This window comes from Panthera leo, chromosome A1 (genome assembly GCF_018350215.1).
Source record: "Panthera leo isolate Ple1 chromosome A1, P.leo_Ple1_pat1.1, whole genome shotgun sequence".
In the NCBI taxonomy this organism is placed as follows: domain Eukaryota; kingdom Metazoa; phylum Chordata; class Mammalia; order Carnivora; family Felidae; genus Panthera; species Panthera leo.
The window spans coordinates 121,282,153-121,299,223 of record NC_056679.1 but is presented as its reverse complement, the minus strand read 5'-3'; the positions used below and the strand labels follow the sequence as shown (position 1 = coordinate 121,299,223).

Sequence of the window (17,071 nt, the reverse complement as noted above, 5' to 3'; positions counted from 1 at the left end):
TTCATTTGAAACATGTTTTCATTGCCACTTAGTTTTATTCTCTGTCTCTCTGTATTGCGTCTCCCTTTTTCTATCCCCTGAGTCTTTGGAAACTGCCTTTTTGAGGCTTAAAATTGGCATAAACTGTGAGGCTACGTAAATGGTTATTTGCTTCTCAAACCAAATTGCAGTGGGCACCAGAGGTCTGAAAGTGCCCTGAAGAGGCCACGCTGCAAAACACTAGACATGATCTGAATGTGTTCATGTTTCTAAAAATATTCTTTATGCTGAAATCTGGTTTGGAGGCCTCTGACCCAAGCCCAGCAAACTAATTACAATGACACGGCAAGATGCAAGGCAGTTTGGTAAAATACAAGGTGCTCGGACTGAGATTCAGGAGACCTGGACTCTGGTCCTTGTGCCTATTTACTGGCAAATGTGAGGCCTTGGAAAGTCTACTCCTCTCACTAAGCCTTAGACTCCATGTTTATGTGAGACATTGGACTAGATGTTTTTTACAGTCCTTGGTAGCTCTCAGCATCTATGCTTTATGATCCCTTATAAGGTGGCATTTTTCAAAAAAGCCTGAGATGAACTTGGTTCAGGAGTGCCTTTATGCAGTACCCAGTCTAGGTCAGGCCGCAGACAGAGTTGTGGGAGAAATTTGCTTAGATGAGTTCCCCTTTGAAGGAACCCATCCCCGAGTCTGCACAGTCAAGTCTTCTGAACCAACTCCTAAGGGAGGGAGCCTGACGTGGCCCCAGTTCTGCTCCCAGGTGGGGGCACCTGGGGACACGGTCTGAATTGATGCTGGGATACCCTACTGATTGAGCTTTACAACGTACCACTTAATCTCAAGAATAACCATTTGAAGTAGGTGTTAATGTGACTTTATTGGGAAGGAAACTGAGGCCAAGAGTTATTATGATAGTCAGAAAGTGAGAGAGCTGGGATTCAAACCCATGTCTTCTGTTTTTAATGCCTATGATTGTTCCTCTGCCTCATAGACATCCTACAAGTGCTGCCAGTGAAGTGAATGGTGATGTGCACATTCCGAGAAGGGGACATGCAGCTGACCCCACCTCTCTGTTTTAGTGCTACCAGAGAGCTCTTTAAGAGCATCAGCTTTGGCTGCATCCACCTTTGTTTCTTATTCTTGGTGTGACCTCCAGCAAATTAATCTTTCTGAACCTCGGTCTTCCCATCTGTAAAATGGGAATGAAGGTAATACCTCATGCAGCGGTTGCAAGAGTCAAATGGAAGTGCTTATTAGCACAGTAAAAGTTAGTGACGCTTAGAGTCCAGATTGCAGCAAATTCTCCTGTTTCTACGTCCAGATTTGCTCTCATATCCATCTACTTCTCTCCATCACTGCCACCATCTTAGTCCGGGCCACCCATCGAGAAGACTAGAATTGGTCTTCTGCTACCATTCTTGTCCTGCAGATGTTAATTTCTCACACAGGAGCCAAAGTAAATATTCAACTGAAAATCAGGTCAAATTACTTCCCATCTTTGATCTTTCTGATTGCCAGTAAGATCCAATCTCTTTTATCACCACAGCACCTTGGTCCTCTAGACCTTCTCCTGTAGCCATGTGGGTCTCCAGTCAGTTCCCTAGACTCACTAAGCTCCCTCTGCCCTCTGGGAACAGAGCTCAAGATGTTCTCCAGAGCTGTACCCCAATTCTCTGCCCTTCATGGAACTGTCTTCCTCTCATTCTTCAGGTCTCAGCAAAAATGCCTCCTCTTAACAAGGCATTCTTTGACTACTCTGGTCAGAAGCCTTCCCTTTCACCCTTTATTTTATACCTTTGTGTAGAGTTAGTTTATTCAGTAAACTGATCACAATTTGTGATTATTTTGGTAATTTGGTGTGTGTGCATGATGCTGATGGTACTCTACCCTCATCTTTTCAGATCACTTTACCATTTCTGTGTAATCCAGCCTCACTTCCAATAGTCAACATCTACAATTTTGTAGGAAGCCTTCCCTTGAGCTTCTAGAAACTATTTTGGCCCATGAGTTCTTAGCCAATGAGTGACAGGCACATGGGCATCAATACCCCAGGTCTTTCATCTGTTGGCCAGGAGGATTCTGAGGTCTGAGTTTTACACTGTTTCCCAGAGCTTTCCTGAAGGATTGAGCTCTAGTCATCCTCTGTGATAAATGGCTTCATAACACCAGCCACCATCCCTCCTTTGTATGATATCCCCACTCTCCTGCCAATGTCATTATACTTCCCAAATAATCTGTAAGCACTCAGTGTTCATGATAGGGTCTGATTCTGGGGGGACCTAAGACCATGGGGGTCTTGGTTCTTTTTCTCTACCCCAGAAGAGTGTATATTATATGTCTGTCTTGCTTATGGTTATATTGTAGTGCCTAGTGTAGTGTCTGGTACCTAGTTAAGCACTCAATATATATTTATGTAATGAGTTAATACTAGTGGTATTATTATTTCAGTGCACAATTTCTTCCTTTTATTGAGTTTATTTTATACCAGTAACCTACCATGCACCACAGAAAGGTTAAATGTGCCCTCCACAACTTAGAGCATGATGAAAAAGGTATTTTCTACGGTGTTTTTAAGAGTAACGTTCCTATAATACTGTTGTTGTAGCAAGGCTTGTTATAGCTAGAGGCTCTCTACCAGGAAGAAATCCCAAGAGAGACTCTTGAGGAGTGTGGCAGTTGTTCCTGAAGCTACCTGAAAGCTAGTGTGGAGTTAATTTGGAGATCTTTCATAGGACGAAACTCTGTTACGTTTCTTTGTGGGCAGTTTAAACAGACAGCAACTGGACTCTGGAGCAGGTGCCCTCCGTGAAATAAGATGGGTACCGATGCAGAGAGACTGGCAATAATAATAGTGAAGAATAATAAAAATTATTAACATGTCTTAAGTATGCATTTATGGATCAGTCCTTGAATGTGTCACATGTACTATCTCATTTAATCTTCAGAACGAACGCATATGGCAGGTACTGTTACCCCATTTTCAGAGGAAGAGATCAGGGCTAAGGGGGATTAAATGACTTGCACAAGGTCACACAACTAACAAGAGGTAGAGCTGGGATTTTCAATCAACTATTATGACTTCATAGCCCCTGATCCTCTTCTTGGATCTTACCCCCTGGGTTAAGACCAGCTCACCAGGTGACTTAAAACCTGCTCACCAGGTGAACTAACTGAAGTACTTCAGCCTGGAGAAAATAAGACATAAGAATAAAATGCACATTTTCTAAGTTGCCTTCAATGACCTTTGGTCCCCCTATCCAAAGAAAGGATAGCTGTGTCTTGTTGACTCAATTGCAGGAAGACTTTTCTAATACTGCTGCCTAGAGGTTGGGGTAATAAGAGTGGGTTCAGGCACAGAAAACTCTCCCATACTGGAGATTTAAATGCACCGGTTATGTGGGAAGTCCAAGAGAGGACTGAAGCATAGGAGAAATGGTTGGCTCGGAGGACTTTTAAGATCTCTTTCAGGCATGTGATTCTAGAATATTAAAGGAATCAGAGGGCTCACTCAATCCTTGTACATGTGGCTGGTACTATGTAGTTCTAGAGTGACAACATTTACAAAGGTAACATGACTTGGAGAAACTTATAAAAGCCACGTTAATAAGTTACAGAAGTATGTTCTAGATATACTCCTTGAGCAAGAGAGGGAGAGTTACTGTTGCTGCACGATTAACCAGTATAATGTCAAGAGTGGTCAAGAATGTGGGCGTGCACTTAATCTATGTGAGTAACTGTGGGCAAGCTACTCAGTATTTCTGAGCCTCAGTTTCCTTATCTGTTGCTCTGTGGATTTAAAAGCCTTTGCGGGTAAAGTATTTAGCACAGCCCCTGAAGACGGTACCTCAAAAACTGTACCTATTTTTCTGAAAACCTTTATATTTTATTTCTTTAAATTCTGATTCTTGTGTATCGTTTGTATAATCTGTAAAATATAAAAAGGATAAGTTTTAAATTTGAGACGCTAGAATCTTGAGATTTAAAGAATCTGGGACTTTTCCTGTAAGTACAGTAATTTCTCACACGTTAAGCGCTCAGGTACATTTCATGTCACATGGTTGGTTTTCAGCTAAGGCAGGATTAGAAGCTGACTTTCCTGAATTTCAGGCTCTATTTGTCCCCACCTAGGACCATTTTGCCAATCCAGATGACAGGTTTCCAAAAGGAACAGAGCATAAATATTTGTTCTGACTCTGTTTGCATTTCTAGGCAAAGCAGACCGGTTCTGGATCAGAGCTTGTCCTAACTCCTGATAACATATCTCTCCAAGTATTCTGCCCTTGTGCATGTGGTCCCTTGATCAGCTTTCCTCCCTTTTCTCCTTCTCCCTCGTTTGTTTTTGTTGCCCCAGTGTAGATCACAGATGCAAACTTTTCTGCCTTTCTCTTCTCTACCCTCCTCTTTTCTCTGACTCCATTCCCTCCCTCTCATTTCCGTCTCTGTTCACCTTAACTCATATCTACCACTTAAAACCTTAAATTTCTGACCAAGGAGCACCCAGTTAAGACACAGCATATCATTAACGTGGAACTGGGTTGGCCACAGATTACATCATGCTCTGAAAGCTTATCAGCAACATTAGAATGGTACTTTTGGTGCCAACAGGTGCCAACCAGCTGTGGTAGAGAGTGCAAAGCTGTGTGGAGCTCCAAGGGAACAGCCATACTTGGGCAACCAGTCTTGGTCACCTGGACTGATCTGGTTAAGAGCCCAGTCCTTGGATGCAGGCAGACCTGGTTCATATCCTGTTTCTTACACTTCCTAACAGTTTCCTCATCTATTAAGTGGGAAAATACCACTGACTTGCATGGGTTGTTAGGAGGATTCAAGGAAAACCATGTTTATTTCGCACAGTGTCTGGCACATGGTGTAAATGATGTGATGGATGTTGTTATTAAGGCGCTAATATCTATTTCCACCTCCTCTCTGGCTTCTCTCCTCCCTGGTCCATCACTCCTTGCCCAAGCAATCAGGATAGTCACTCCACACGATGAAGTCTGCTGGATTCGCTAGGCCGTGGGATAGCAGCTAGAATGGCCAAGTTAGGAAACCCAGAACATGTTTTACGATAATGAAAAAAAAAATCCTAGTGTTTCAAAATCTTCAGAAAACAAAAATAAAACAATAAAAAGATATTTAATCAGAAATTCTCTAATACCAAAGGAGGGGATGGGACATGTTCTTTCTGTTAAAATGCAGGCTCCTGGATCCTGGATCCTTTTAGGATCTCTCAAGAGGAAGAGAACATGGCCATCTCCTTCCATTCTTCAATCACCCTATTCCCCCTCCCATGGAACCAATTGCATGGAACCAATCTACTTGGATTTTCCTCATCTATGGGAATTTACCAGTCCAAGGAGAAATTTGAAATCCAGAAGACTGTCTTTCCTGCTTCTCCAGAGAGCCAGCAAGGGAAGATTTCTCCTCTGCCCCTCCTTTTCTCTGCCATTCTTGTTTATTAAGCAAACGTCCCAGATAAGATTTATTGCAGCCTTGCCTTTCTCAGCTCCACGCAGCTTGTTAATATCACAAACATCCCTCCTGAACACAGCTCTGCAGAGTTCTATTCCTGCCCCATGCCCACTGATTCTGCTGCATTGCCTTGGCAACCAGTTAAAATACTATATGCACCAATATCATCTTTAATTCTGTAAAACCAGGGCAACTTGCTCAGAGGTTTGTGGCACATCCTTCCGTTGGTGTTCCTACCTGGCTCCATCCTGGCTGGACTTCTTTTTTCACCTCCCAATTACCTCTGAAACCCCTGAAAGCACCTATGTGCCATTCCTAACACACCTGGCTTGACATCAAGAAACACCCTTGTCAATGAGTCAGGGGCTGGAGAGGATCCTGGGGACAAAATGGCTGGTATATCCCCTCTCCTCTAGCCTCAGGGGAAGACACCAGGAGCTCCTCAGCCACGAAGCTGCTGAATCTAATTGCAGTTTCTTGCAACATGGCAAGCAGTATGCATTCAGTAATTAAATACTTACTGAATGCTGTTTGCATTTCATGCACTGTGCGAGCTACAGAGGAGACAACATACCTCCTTAACCACATGGGGCTATGGTCCAGTAGGAAAGAGAAGTGAGTGGAAAACGCCATATAGTCTGATGCGTGCTGTGGAGGCCAGGGGACGACAGCACTGGGGACTCTGGGGACTTGAGGAGCAACCTATGGCCAGCTACACTGAGACCTAAGGATGGGCTGCAGTGGCCACATGGGCCAGGTTTCCTGACTGCCAGACAGTTTCATTCTTGTCTTCTCTAACACTGGTAGTTTGGCTGAAGCCCTGAGCTTGGGTGATCTGTTTCAGGCACCCCAGGAGTATGTGCCTTATTTCTCCTGATCTCCAGGCTAAAGTTTTCCCATTAGCCTCTCGGGGAAGGGTAATGGTGAATAGTCCACGTTCTCCCAGCGCTTCTCTTGGCTTTCTATGCTGTGTCTGTGAATGATGGCTGACAGGCCCATTTTCCAAAACCAGCAGCATCAGGACTGTGACGCCAGAACTCACCACCCAGTGTATGTGCCTCTCACTTATTCTGAGGGTTGTAATCCTCAGTGTCATGGGTTTCTGTAAATGCTTGGGCACTTAGGATTAGACCATCTGCAACCTCCATAACTGGCCCCAAACCAAAGAGAGGATGCTGTAAATTTTTATCTGTAACCATTTTCTACCCTTTTTTTTTTGTCTTACACGAACTTGTACTGAGCACAGATCTCTTATGAGAAAATAGAGACAACAGTAGCACCCATCTCACTGCCTTATAGATAGCGAACAGAGTGAGATTCTGTTAAGTCAAAATGCTTCACCGAGTGTCTGACCCATAATAAGTCCTTTAAGATTTATTAACTGCATCATAATGATTACTTTGCATGGCTCTCTCAAAAGATCTTAAGTTCTTTGAGGACAAGGATCATATCTTATTTATTTCTGTTCATCACTAGAGCCCAGCCAAGAGTCGTATTCATAAAAGCATTCCGTACGTGTCTGTCGAATGAATGGGAAACAGTAACAACAGTTCCTCATATTCACTGTCACTGGGTTTACCATGTGTCATGTCCTGTGCTAAGAACTTTACACGAAGGATCTTGATTTATCCTCCAAGTGATTCCCTGATTGCTGTTGCTCCGTGTTTACATGCAGTAAAAAAGCAGTCCAAATGCAGGAAGTGTGGTAGTACTTTAAAAGAGAGTGCAAGTGGACAGTTAACCTTTACTAGAACCTTTCTTTGTCCAGACCCTGGCTAAGCACATTATAGATATCACCTTGTTAAATCCTCCCGATAACCCTGTGAGGTGAGCTGTTTCTGTTTTATAGCAACGATGCCTGGAGTCACTAAGTAACTTGTCCAGAAGCACACAGCCAGTACATGAGTAGAGAGCCGTTGTCCTGAATCACAGCACTGTCTTATTTACTTATTTTATTGGAAGACTAAGGTCAGAAGCAACAGAAAATTGAAATACATATTTTAAAAATGATACTAAAATGCCTATTTCTCTTACTTGCAAAGAAGTTTTTTTTTTTTTTTTTTAAGTTTATTTATTTATTTTGAGAGAGAGAAGGAGAGGGAGAGAGAATCCCAAGCAGGCTCTGTGCTGTCAGCGCACAGCCCCATGCAGGGCTCAACCTCATGAACTGTGAGATCACGACCTGAGCCGAAACCAAGAGTCAGATGCTTAACCAACTGAGCCACCCAGGTGTCCTGAGAAAGAAGTTAAAAAAAAAAAATACATAAATACGTACTGAGGGCAATGTAGAGTTACCACTTAATCGGTACATTTCAGTAAAGAATGATGAACGACTTCTGGAGACCAACAGTGGCAACGGTTGCACAATAATGTATTAATTATCAATGTATTAATGGTAGCACACCTAAAATGACGGAAATGGTAAATCTTATGCATGTTTCATATATGCACGATGTAGGTTTAGCAGCATGAAAGGTACAAGGGCCATGTTCCTACTTGAAATGCTGCCTTCCCTTCATATTGGGGGCCAGGTCAATTCAGGTCATAACTCCAGTGACAAAGTCTTTTAGAGGCTCTGCCTTTCTGTCACTGGTATCTCTGTGACTCAGTGTCAATGAACTCCAGATAACGTTTCTCCCAAGATCAAAGGAGCACATAAAATTTGTGATATCTGACATGAAAGTTTAGCCATATGTGGAGTGGCATTTCCTATGTTCTCAGGGTTAGCAATTCATGAGCCAAGTGGTTTTTATTTTATTTTTATTTTTATTATTATTTTTTTTTATTTTTTAATATATGAAATTTACTGTCAAATTGGTTTCCATACAACACCCAGTGCTCATCCCAAAAGGTGCCCTCCTCAATACCCATCACCTACCCTGCCCTCCCTCCCACCCCCCATCCACCCTCAGTTTGTTCTCAGTTTTTAACAGTCTCTTATGGAGCCAAGTGGTTTTGAACTTGGACACTGTTTTCTGGACAGTGCTGTCTGTCACCCAAAAACGTATTTCATGAAGTGATTCACCTCTACGAGGTTTCAGTCACTGCATGACTTTACGCCTAATATAATGTGCTGCTCATTCCTCACATAGCTCTCTAATGGCTTGATCCATGAAGAATTCATTTCTGCATCATTAGGAGTTATTTCGTGATTTCATGAGCTCTACCATAGACGTGAATGTATTTATTTATTTATTCACTCATCCACAAAATATCCGGGGGTTCCTAATATGGGTCAGGCTGTAGGCTGGGTGCTCTGAGCACAGTATGGAGACATAAAACAAGTCGCTCGTTCTCCTTGTCCCTTGCGTGAAAGACTGGAGCAGTGACAGAGATGGGAGGGGAACTCAGCTACTATTTGAGTCCTGCGGTCTGAGTCCATGAGCACCTCCGGTATGAGGTTTCGATGGTGTGAGCTTTCAAGACTGAGCCTGGTACAGAGCAGGCACTTAGGAGCAGTCTGTTAAATGTCCTGGCCTCTGAACATGGGGATCTGGAGTTGTTTGACCCTGGGGCTGAAAAAGACGCAAGTTGCAGGAAGCTGCTCATGACAAATGGGCTTGTCTGTCTTTCCTTGCCTGTGTTCTACCACTTCCTTTGTATGCGCGGGCTGGCATTCCTACCTGATAGGGGTATCGGGTACCCCAAACATGTCTACGGGAAAAAAATGGCTTTGTCTCTATCAGTGAAGTGGAGGCTGCTCCTCACTTGGCCAGTAAGCTCAGCCATCCCCTTGGAGCATTGTCCGGCTGCACTGAATCCATTAGGCAGATACAGCCCATAGGCTGTGAAATGACATGGAACCGGTGTGGCTGCGGGGAGACTAGTACAGAGTCCCCGACATGTGTCTTCTCAGTGGTGGTTTGAGGCTAGGGATCCACTCACCTGGTCTCTTCTCCATCTGTTTCCTTCTCTCTCTCCTCCAACTTTGATTCTATTTGAGATATCCCTGTCCCATCCTGCCTTTCCTAGTACCCACATGCGCAGAACAGATGCTGCCTTTTCACCCCTTGGCCATGTTTTTCTTGATGATTAAAACACCTATTTTTTTCCTAGGAAGATTCTTTTTATTGGCTAAACTTCATTTCCTTCAGAATGAACCACCTCACTGCCTGACATTTTCAAAAGCCATCATTTCTTGAGTCTAAGACTTCTGTATCTTAATTGACTTTACTGGGTTATAATTTATACAGAAAAAAAATGCACTCTTTTTTAAGTACATTTTTAAGTACAGTTTGATGAATTTAGACAAACCTATACACCATCATACAAAACATCTGCATCATCCCCCAAATCACTATAGTTGATAGTTTTGCCATTTCTAGAATTTTATATAAATTAAATCAGACAGTAAGACACTCCTTTTTTCATATCTTAACATTTCTAAAATTGGATGTATCTTAAAATGAACATTTAACATGGTACTGTTTCCTTTTTCCCTTAGGAGATATAACTAAAATGATAACGTATCTTCTAATGGGTAATATCATTAAATCGGGGATATATATGTGTGTACATGTATACGTAAGCGTATTTACATGTATACAGACTAGTTGGTTTTACACCTAGAGAGTAAGCACTGGGAAGGTGAGAATCTTGACTTTGCTGTGTTCCCATAGTACTTATAGCTGGACATCAATAGGAGCTAAATAAACAGTATAGAAGGTGGTGATGGTGAGTTTTAAATAGCACTCCTAAAATATCTTCTAATGGCAAGGACTTGCCTAAAACTCTTCTTGGAAAGAGTTAGTAGTCCTAACTGCCATAGGGGTTCTCTTTGGGGGCTCAGCTGCCTTTGCATTAATATGAGACATTTTCTAAAATTTGTTGCATGGACAATCAATATTATCCAAGGTAGTAATAAAAGGGAGGAGAGGGGCATGCCACTACCACAGAAATCTGGGGAGCATTTCTTACTGTAATTTACCACTTAGAGACTCACAATTCATTAGCTTGCTAAAAATTCTGAGAAGTGTTGTCGCATAGAAGCAATGTTCGGCTATGTTTTAAGCTTAGGTTTGTTTGACCCTGGAGCTCTGTGGAACATCCCTTCGTAGTTTGCAGAATATACCTTATGAAAGACTTCTCTAATATATATGCATGATTTTTTTTTTTTTTAATGAGAAAGAGAGAAGACAAGGAAATCGAGAAGAGCTGTATTTGAGCTGGTCCGACGTAAGCCTAAAGCTATGTAGTGGCATCTGGAATGGGACAGATGAGGATGCTTTTTGTGAGTAAAAGGGCTGAATAAGCACTCTCTGTGCTCATAATCTCTCTTTATCCTATGAAGGGACATGTGGGCAGGCAGCCTTTCCTAAGAGGAAAGGAAAACAACAGAAAAATAGGCATTGGCTAATCCCTTAGGTGAGGTGGATAATTGAGGTTGCATAAGGAGAGCTGCCCCACCCCTCTGCTCGGGCCATCCTGTGGGGACTGAGCTGTTGGGTTTGTCCACGCTTGGGCCAAACAGCTTTAACTGATAAGAAAACCTGAAAGAGGTAATAGAATGGCTCACTGAAACACAGAGAAGCCCACCGGCAGGAATTTTCCTGATCATTCAAATGATGGCAAAGTCCTTCTCAAAACCAGCACTAGCCCAATATATAAAGAGATGAAAGGAAATCAGAGTGGGCTAGGTGAAGTCAGGCAGAGACTAAAAGAAGCGTACAAGAGCTAGCTCCCTTTCTGTTTTGAAAAATATTTTAAACATCATTAGGCAGCAAAACAGACTTTTTTTCTCCTGGTATATATGCCTATGAATTTTAACAGATATATAGACTCCTATAGCTGCCACTGCTGTCTGGGTACACAACGGTTCCCTCACCCAACCAAACTCTCTTGTGCTATCCCTTTATAGTCACATCCTCTCTCACACCATAACCTCTGCCAACCACTGAGAATTATTTTCCATCACTGTAGTTCTGTCTTTTTGAAAACTCCCTTTCCTTTTGCTCTCCCTTTTGCTTCATGCATGTTTAAGTGTGAGTGCAAAGAACTCCAGATCCCATGCCAGCAGACTGTCTCCTTTACAGTTATTGTTTTGTTATTTTCTGTTGCTAACATTTATTAGCATCTGTGATGTGCCAGGCATCTGTGCTAAGCTTTTTACATACATTATCTCATTTTAATCTTACAAGAGCCTGATGATATACGCATGCCATTATTATCTCCACCGTACAAATATGGAAACTGAGGGTAAGAGAGGTTAAGTGACCCTGCCTAAGGCAAATAATTGAATCCCAGCACAAACCCAGCTCCATCTGACGACATATCCTTAACATTATGGTAAGCAATAAAAGGGAAGGGATTGTGACTCGGAAGGAGGTACACAGAGAGAGGTTGAGGGCAGAGCCAATTTGGTGCCATATGGTTTTTTGAAAGATTTGCAAAATGTGTGTGAAGGTGGAGAACCATCTGGGTCTTCTGACTTCTCAACCTCAGCTCCTGCCTTTATGTGTTCCTCCACCTGTCACATGTGGTCCTGGCTGACCCAGGTGGCATCTGCTTGCTGTTTTCAGGGGCTTCAGACAGTCTCACTCCCCTTGCAAACTCAGCAGAAAGCACTGTCTGTGTCACAGGACACAGCAGCTGAGACCCAGGAAAGGACTTGGATGCCTTCTGGTTTCTACTCAGCCTCAATTCCCTCATGTGTTTTCTGACCTGATTCCCCACCCCCTCGGGGGCTTGCAACACCAGCTGAAAAGGTTTCCAGGACACAGTCACCTGGTCTGTGTGCTGGAGGTGGCAAGTGTGTTCTCGCTGAGCTGGGGCAAGTGAGACAGAAATGTATGTGGTTGGCATGATGTGTAACAAAGAAGGGAGAAAGTCTGGCCTTGCAAGACCTGGGGCAGCAACATTTGTGTTGGGGATAAAGAGACAGGAGAATAAAAAACAGAGAGAGAAGTTAATGAAGAAGTTGGAGATGCCGGGAAGTGGAAGGTTCTTGCCCTGCATATGTGTTCATTTGAGCTTGTTATTTGGGGAAGTGAAGTTTGCTAGCAAGTTACCTTCTTGAATCAGTTCCTGCCTCCTTTAGAGTCTTGGAAATGTGCTGCCGAGCCAGCACAAGTTGGGGAGAATCACACATCTGAATCACAGCCATAGGTCATTTGGAGAAAAATCAAACAGGCTGGAAATCAGGGTACCAAGGGCCATCTTTGGATGACACTCCATTAACAAGCCAGTGAAAGAGGATGTGCCATTTAGAGTAAAAAATATTAAGTCACTTCAATAACAACAACATTTACTGAGCACTTATTATGAGCCAGTCCCTGTGCTGAGAGCTAATTGGCATGAATCATTTCATTTCTTTCTTGCAACAACCCTCTGAAGTAGGTACTACTGTTACCTCCAATTCACAGATCGGGACTTGGAGGCCCTCAAGTTTAAGTGACTCACCCACAGTATACAACAACTGAGCAGCACAAGCAGGATTTGAATTCTTCTATTTTTCAAACCTAAGTTCGCAAGCTTCGCTGCTTTACTGCCTGTCTTAATTCAGAAATATTTCTAAAAATTAACACAGCGAGGAGGAGAGATCAATTATTCAGGAACCTGTAATCTTCTGGAAGACTTGCCAAAATCCTTTGGCTTGACTGCTGTAAGGGAAGGAGTAAGAACCTGTGGGATTTGCACAGCCAGGGGCCGTCCAAGAGTCTTTCGATCTCACCTGTTGGTTTGAAATAATTGCACGCTGTAGAAATCTACAGCCATTTCCCAAGCTTTCTTTTTACCCAGTAGGCTTGGGAGGGTTTCAGGCAGGTAGGCACAATGGACTATTTTTTCTCTCTTGGGCTGGCACCATGAGGTGTGACTGTTGGCTCCACCCTGGCATGCTGGCTGGCACAGGGAGCACCCGGCCTCTTTGAGCCAACAAAAAATTCTCGATGAGCCCGTTTATTAGATGAGCCTAGGTGAGCACAACAGTCTTCGGGCTTAACAAACTCACAGGCAGGAGGTTAAATGAACTCTTTCAGAGGGCCAGGTTAACATCGGGTTCTCTGGAAGAGGTGTTTTACAAAATGGTACCCTGGGACAACAGGTTATTTATGCCCTCTTAGGGCAGTACTTTATACTTAGTATTATCCTGGGCTGGACTCATCACAGACTCAAGTTCAGTAATAATACCTATTACACTCTCCTGCAAGGGCTATCACTCCTTCTGCGTTTTGTAGAATTCCTCATGCACGACAGGGCACAATAAACAGTCAATAATAATGTTTACTATGATAATGATCTTCCAAATGCCTTTCATCTGAGGATCCCAAAGTGCTAGGTAAACACCAATTAGTTAAGCCTCACAATGGCTCTCTGTTTTTACAATACATTTTCCTATTTTATAGAATTTTAAATTGAGACCCAGCAATCTTAAGTGGCTTGTCCAAAGTCATACAGCAGGTTTAAATTAATGATAATGATGATGCTTTGCATTCACACGGCATATGTTTTCTAAGGCAATAAGAGTATGTTGCAAAGATAATTTTCACACCATCCCAGAGGAAGGTGGGTAGCAAGTATTATTAGCTGTTGACTAAATTGGGTAAACTGAGGAGGCAGGGAGGGTAAGTAACTTGGTAAGGATTAGACCGAGGATACGAGTGCCTCCTCTGACTCTCAGGGCACTGCAGCGTCCCAGACAATGCTCAATTCTCTGAACTGAGGGGTGCATGCCTGCTTTTGCCCTTACGGGAAAGATAGCTACATTCGTGGAAGCAGAGACAGGTTGCAGAATGACAGCCATATTTACATCCAGGAACGGGTTTGTTCATAGTCCCGGTGAGAGAGGCAAAAGGGAGGAGATGAACCACTTCAAGTAAGGATGGCTTGGAAAATGAAGGGAACGGGGGTGGCTGAGGGAGGCTGCCAGCACCGCTCTCTTGCAGAAACATCTTTACCAACCCAGGGCCTGCCTGAAAGCAGTAGCCTTCAACAGCCTTCTTCTGTGTTTCAGCCTCACGACAGGACTTGGTCCGGTGCAGCTTGGATGATGGGCACAACCCCGTCACTGGCACCTTCGTCTGATGTTACAAGTCCTTGTGAAAGAGTTCCAGGGACATGCAGTATCTTACCAGCTGTCTCTTACATATTATCAGCTCTCAATCACACAGCTCCCTATGCTAGGAGGGGCCTGGGAATCTTCTGTGTTCAAAAACTTGGTAGCTGGGGATACATTTGCTGCACCTTTTCTTAGCAACATAGCCACATCGAAAAAGATGAAAACATGAATGAAAATATATGAAGATGTTAGAGACTTGCCTCCTGCCGGTCTGGCAATGCTTTCTTAGTGAGTGATGATACTCCACCGGGAGGCAAGTCAGACTTTGCTGGGTCGGGGAGGAAACAGGCTGCTGGGTCTTAGGAATTCACAGGGGGATTTGCTGACCCCAGATAGAGCCCTACTCTCTACAAACAAGACACTTGAGATAAGTTTGCTGCCCTACCCCCACCCTGCCTTCTCCAGGTGTGTGGATTCTGATTGATGACTAGACCTTGGGCTAATGGGAAGCCTGAAAGGAGGGCGCCAAGCCCTATTCTGGAATGTGGTCACACATACAAGCACAATGGCAATAAAAAGTCTGAAGTGAAGAACTCACACCAATGCCCACGTCTTCCTGCTCTCCTTTTTGACTGTTTCCACTTTCCCTTGCTGCATGGGCAACTTGGAGGTGCAGTGACCGGAAAGAGGGGTGAGGCCCTGGAAGGAATAGTTTAGAAAAGTGTCCTGAATGCACATCATAAGCCTATTCTGCTGTGCGGAAAGGAATGCGCAGAAGACCCTCCCACCCACTGTTACTCTTCACAATGGAGTTGAGAGACTCTGCTGTCATCTTTAAAGAAGTTAGCTTTAGGTAAGAACTTCACAGAATGCAGCCTTGACTTTCTAAGTATGCCAGCGACCCAGGTCGCAGCTTCCCGTGTCTGCTTTGACATGATGACTCGTGGGGTGACAGTGCACAAAATCTCGCTGGACTCACAAGGACTGCATCATCCTCTCGAGATGTGCCCTTAACACAGCCTCCCACAAAAGGTTTGCAGCCAGGTCAGACACAGTCCTCAGGATCCATTCGCATGGTTGGCCAGAGTGATTCGCATTATCCAGACACCAAAAGCATTAGTGTGATCTCCTGCGTGCCACTACCGGGTCCTTTGGTTTTATGGCAGCCTTTCAGGTGCATTTTATGTATGTTTGATTCATTTTGTAAATGAAGACACCTGTAGGGCTCCTGTACACATGGGTTCTACTTCACAGCCCAGCCTTCCTGTCAGTCCACCCACAGACACGCTTTCCTCCTGCACAGTCTTTGGGCATCAAGTATCAGAATAGCTTTGAACGGATCATGAATGAGCACTGTCATAATAGCGCTTTAGGACTTGGGGTGGGAAGATGGGAGTTGGGTAGAACTGAAACAAAACCTGACATTTGCAAACTCCTCCAAGATCTCAAAAGCAAAAAGCAGCTGGATTTGTTTTCTCTCTTTTCCCCATCCTCTGGTTTGGCTTCAAACAGCAGAAGTGAAAGATGAAGAATAATCACGAAGGCTTTCTTTGTACTGTTACCTTCTAGACAAGGGAGACAACCTGGGAGACTTTTAACAATTCTAAGAATTCCTGGATGGATTAGATAGGCTCAGGATTCCACCGAGTTTCCGTAAAATGGCCACTGCCCACAGAAACTTACCTCTGGGGAATCACTGGCAGACCTCTTTGAAATGTAACTAAAGAAAGGAAGATGTTCCCTAACTGCTGGTATACACAGACCCAACCTCCAAATGGACACGAAATGAACAAATAAGATCTCTCTTACCCCATCCATGTGGATTCTGATATTAGGCACCAGCCGGAAAGAGCTGGACTGTAGAGCTCTGGGGTTACTCTTGCCTCTCCTGCCGTCCTGCGCGGTCAGCACGCCAGGCCTGCGGAAGGAGCCCCCTCTCCCCAAGCTCTGCCCCGAGCGCACACCGTCTAGAAGACGCACGAGCAGCAGGTTGGCCGGCAGTGCCTCGATGCTGCAAAACACCAGGGTCCTGCATTCCGGGCACCTCAGCTCCTTGTGGGCCTTGAAAATCCTCTGGAGACATGGTTTGCAGAAGGTGTGCTGGCAAGGGAGGACTTTGGCCGTGACATCGAGCTTTTCAAAGCACACGGGACACTCCAGAAGATCAAGTAACGTCAAATCATCCATTTTATTTTAACACTCCACTCTTGACCTGGAGGGGCAAAGTCCGCATGGTAGGGTGAGCTGAGCCGAGGGGGCAGATCCGGGTCTATCCTATCGGGAGCTTCAGAATTCTGCCTGTTTGAATGAGAAAGGAAGAGAGGAAAAAAATGTGACTGCTCAGAGAGGTATATCCCACCTACATGGAGGCAGTGTCTCATAAGGCAGTTTGCAAGCACTTTGTTCCAGCACCCAAGTTTCAAATGACTCATTCTGATTCAGTGCTAGCAGGTATAAGGCTCAACTCCTGCCTGCTGAAGGATCTGCGGGAGCATTCAGCATGGTGACCGACTACTTACTCATTGCCTCTTGGCGGCGTGCAAACAAGAGCAGAGACAAAACAGCCCTGCAGAAGAGCCTTCTCGGCCTCGAAGGGGGTCCTTCTCCAC

At 44.1% G+C, this 17,071-nt stretch overlaps 1 protein-coding gene across 1 annotated transcript in view; it reads right to left on the bottom strand.

Annotated features, from left to right (window-relative positions):
* Positions 1-16,664, bottom strand: part of SH3RF2 (SH3 domain containing ring finger 2) — a 110,796-nt gene extending 94,132 nt beyond the window's left edge. Inside the window, exon 1 of the mRNA XM_042938407.1 lies at positions 16,272-16,664. Within this exon, the coding sequence (XP_042794341.1) occupies positions 16,272-16,649 (378 nt within the window). The 5' untranslated portion in view covers positions 16,650-16,664. The remainder of the gene's footprint in view (positions 1-16,271) is intronic.
* Between the last annotated feature and the right edge of the window lie 407 nt (positions 16,665-17,071).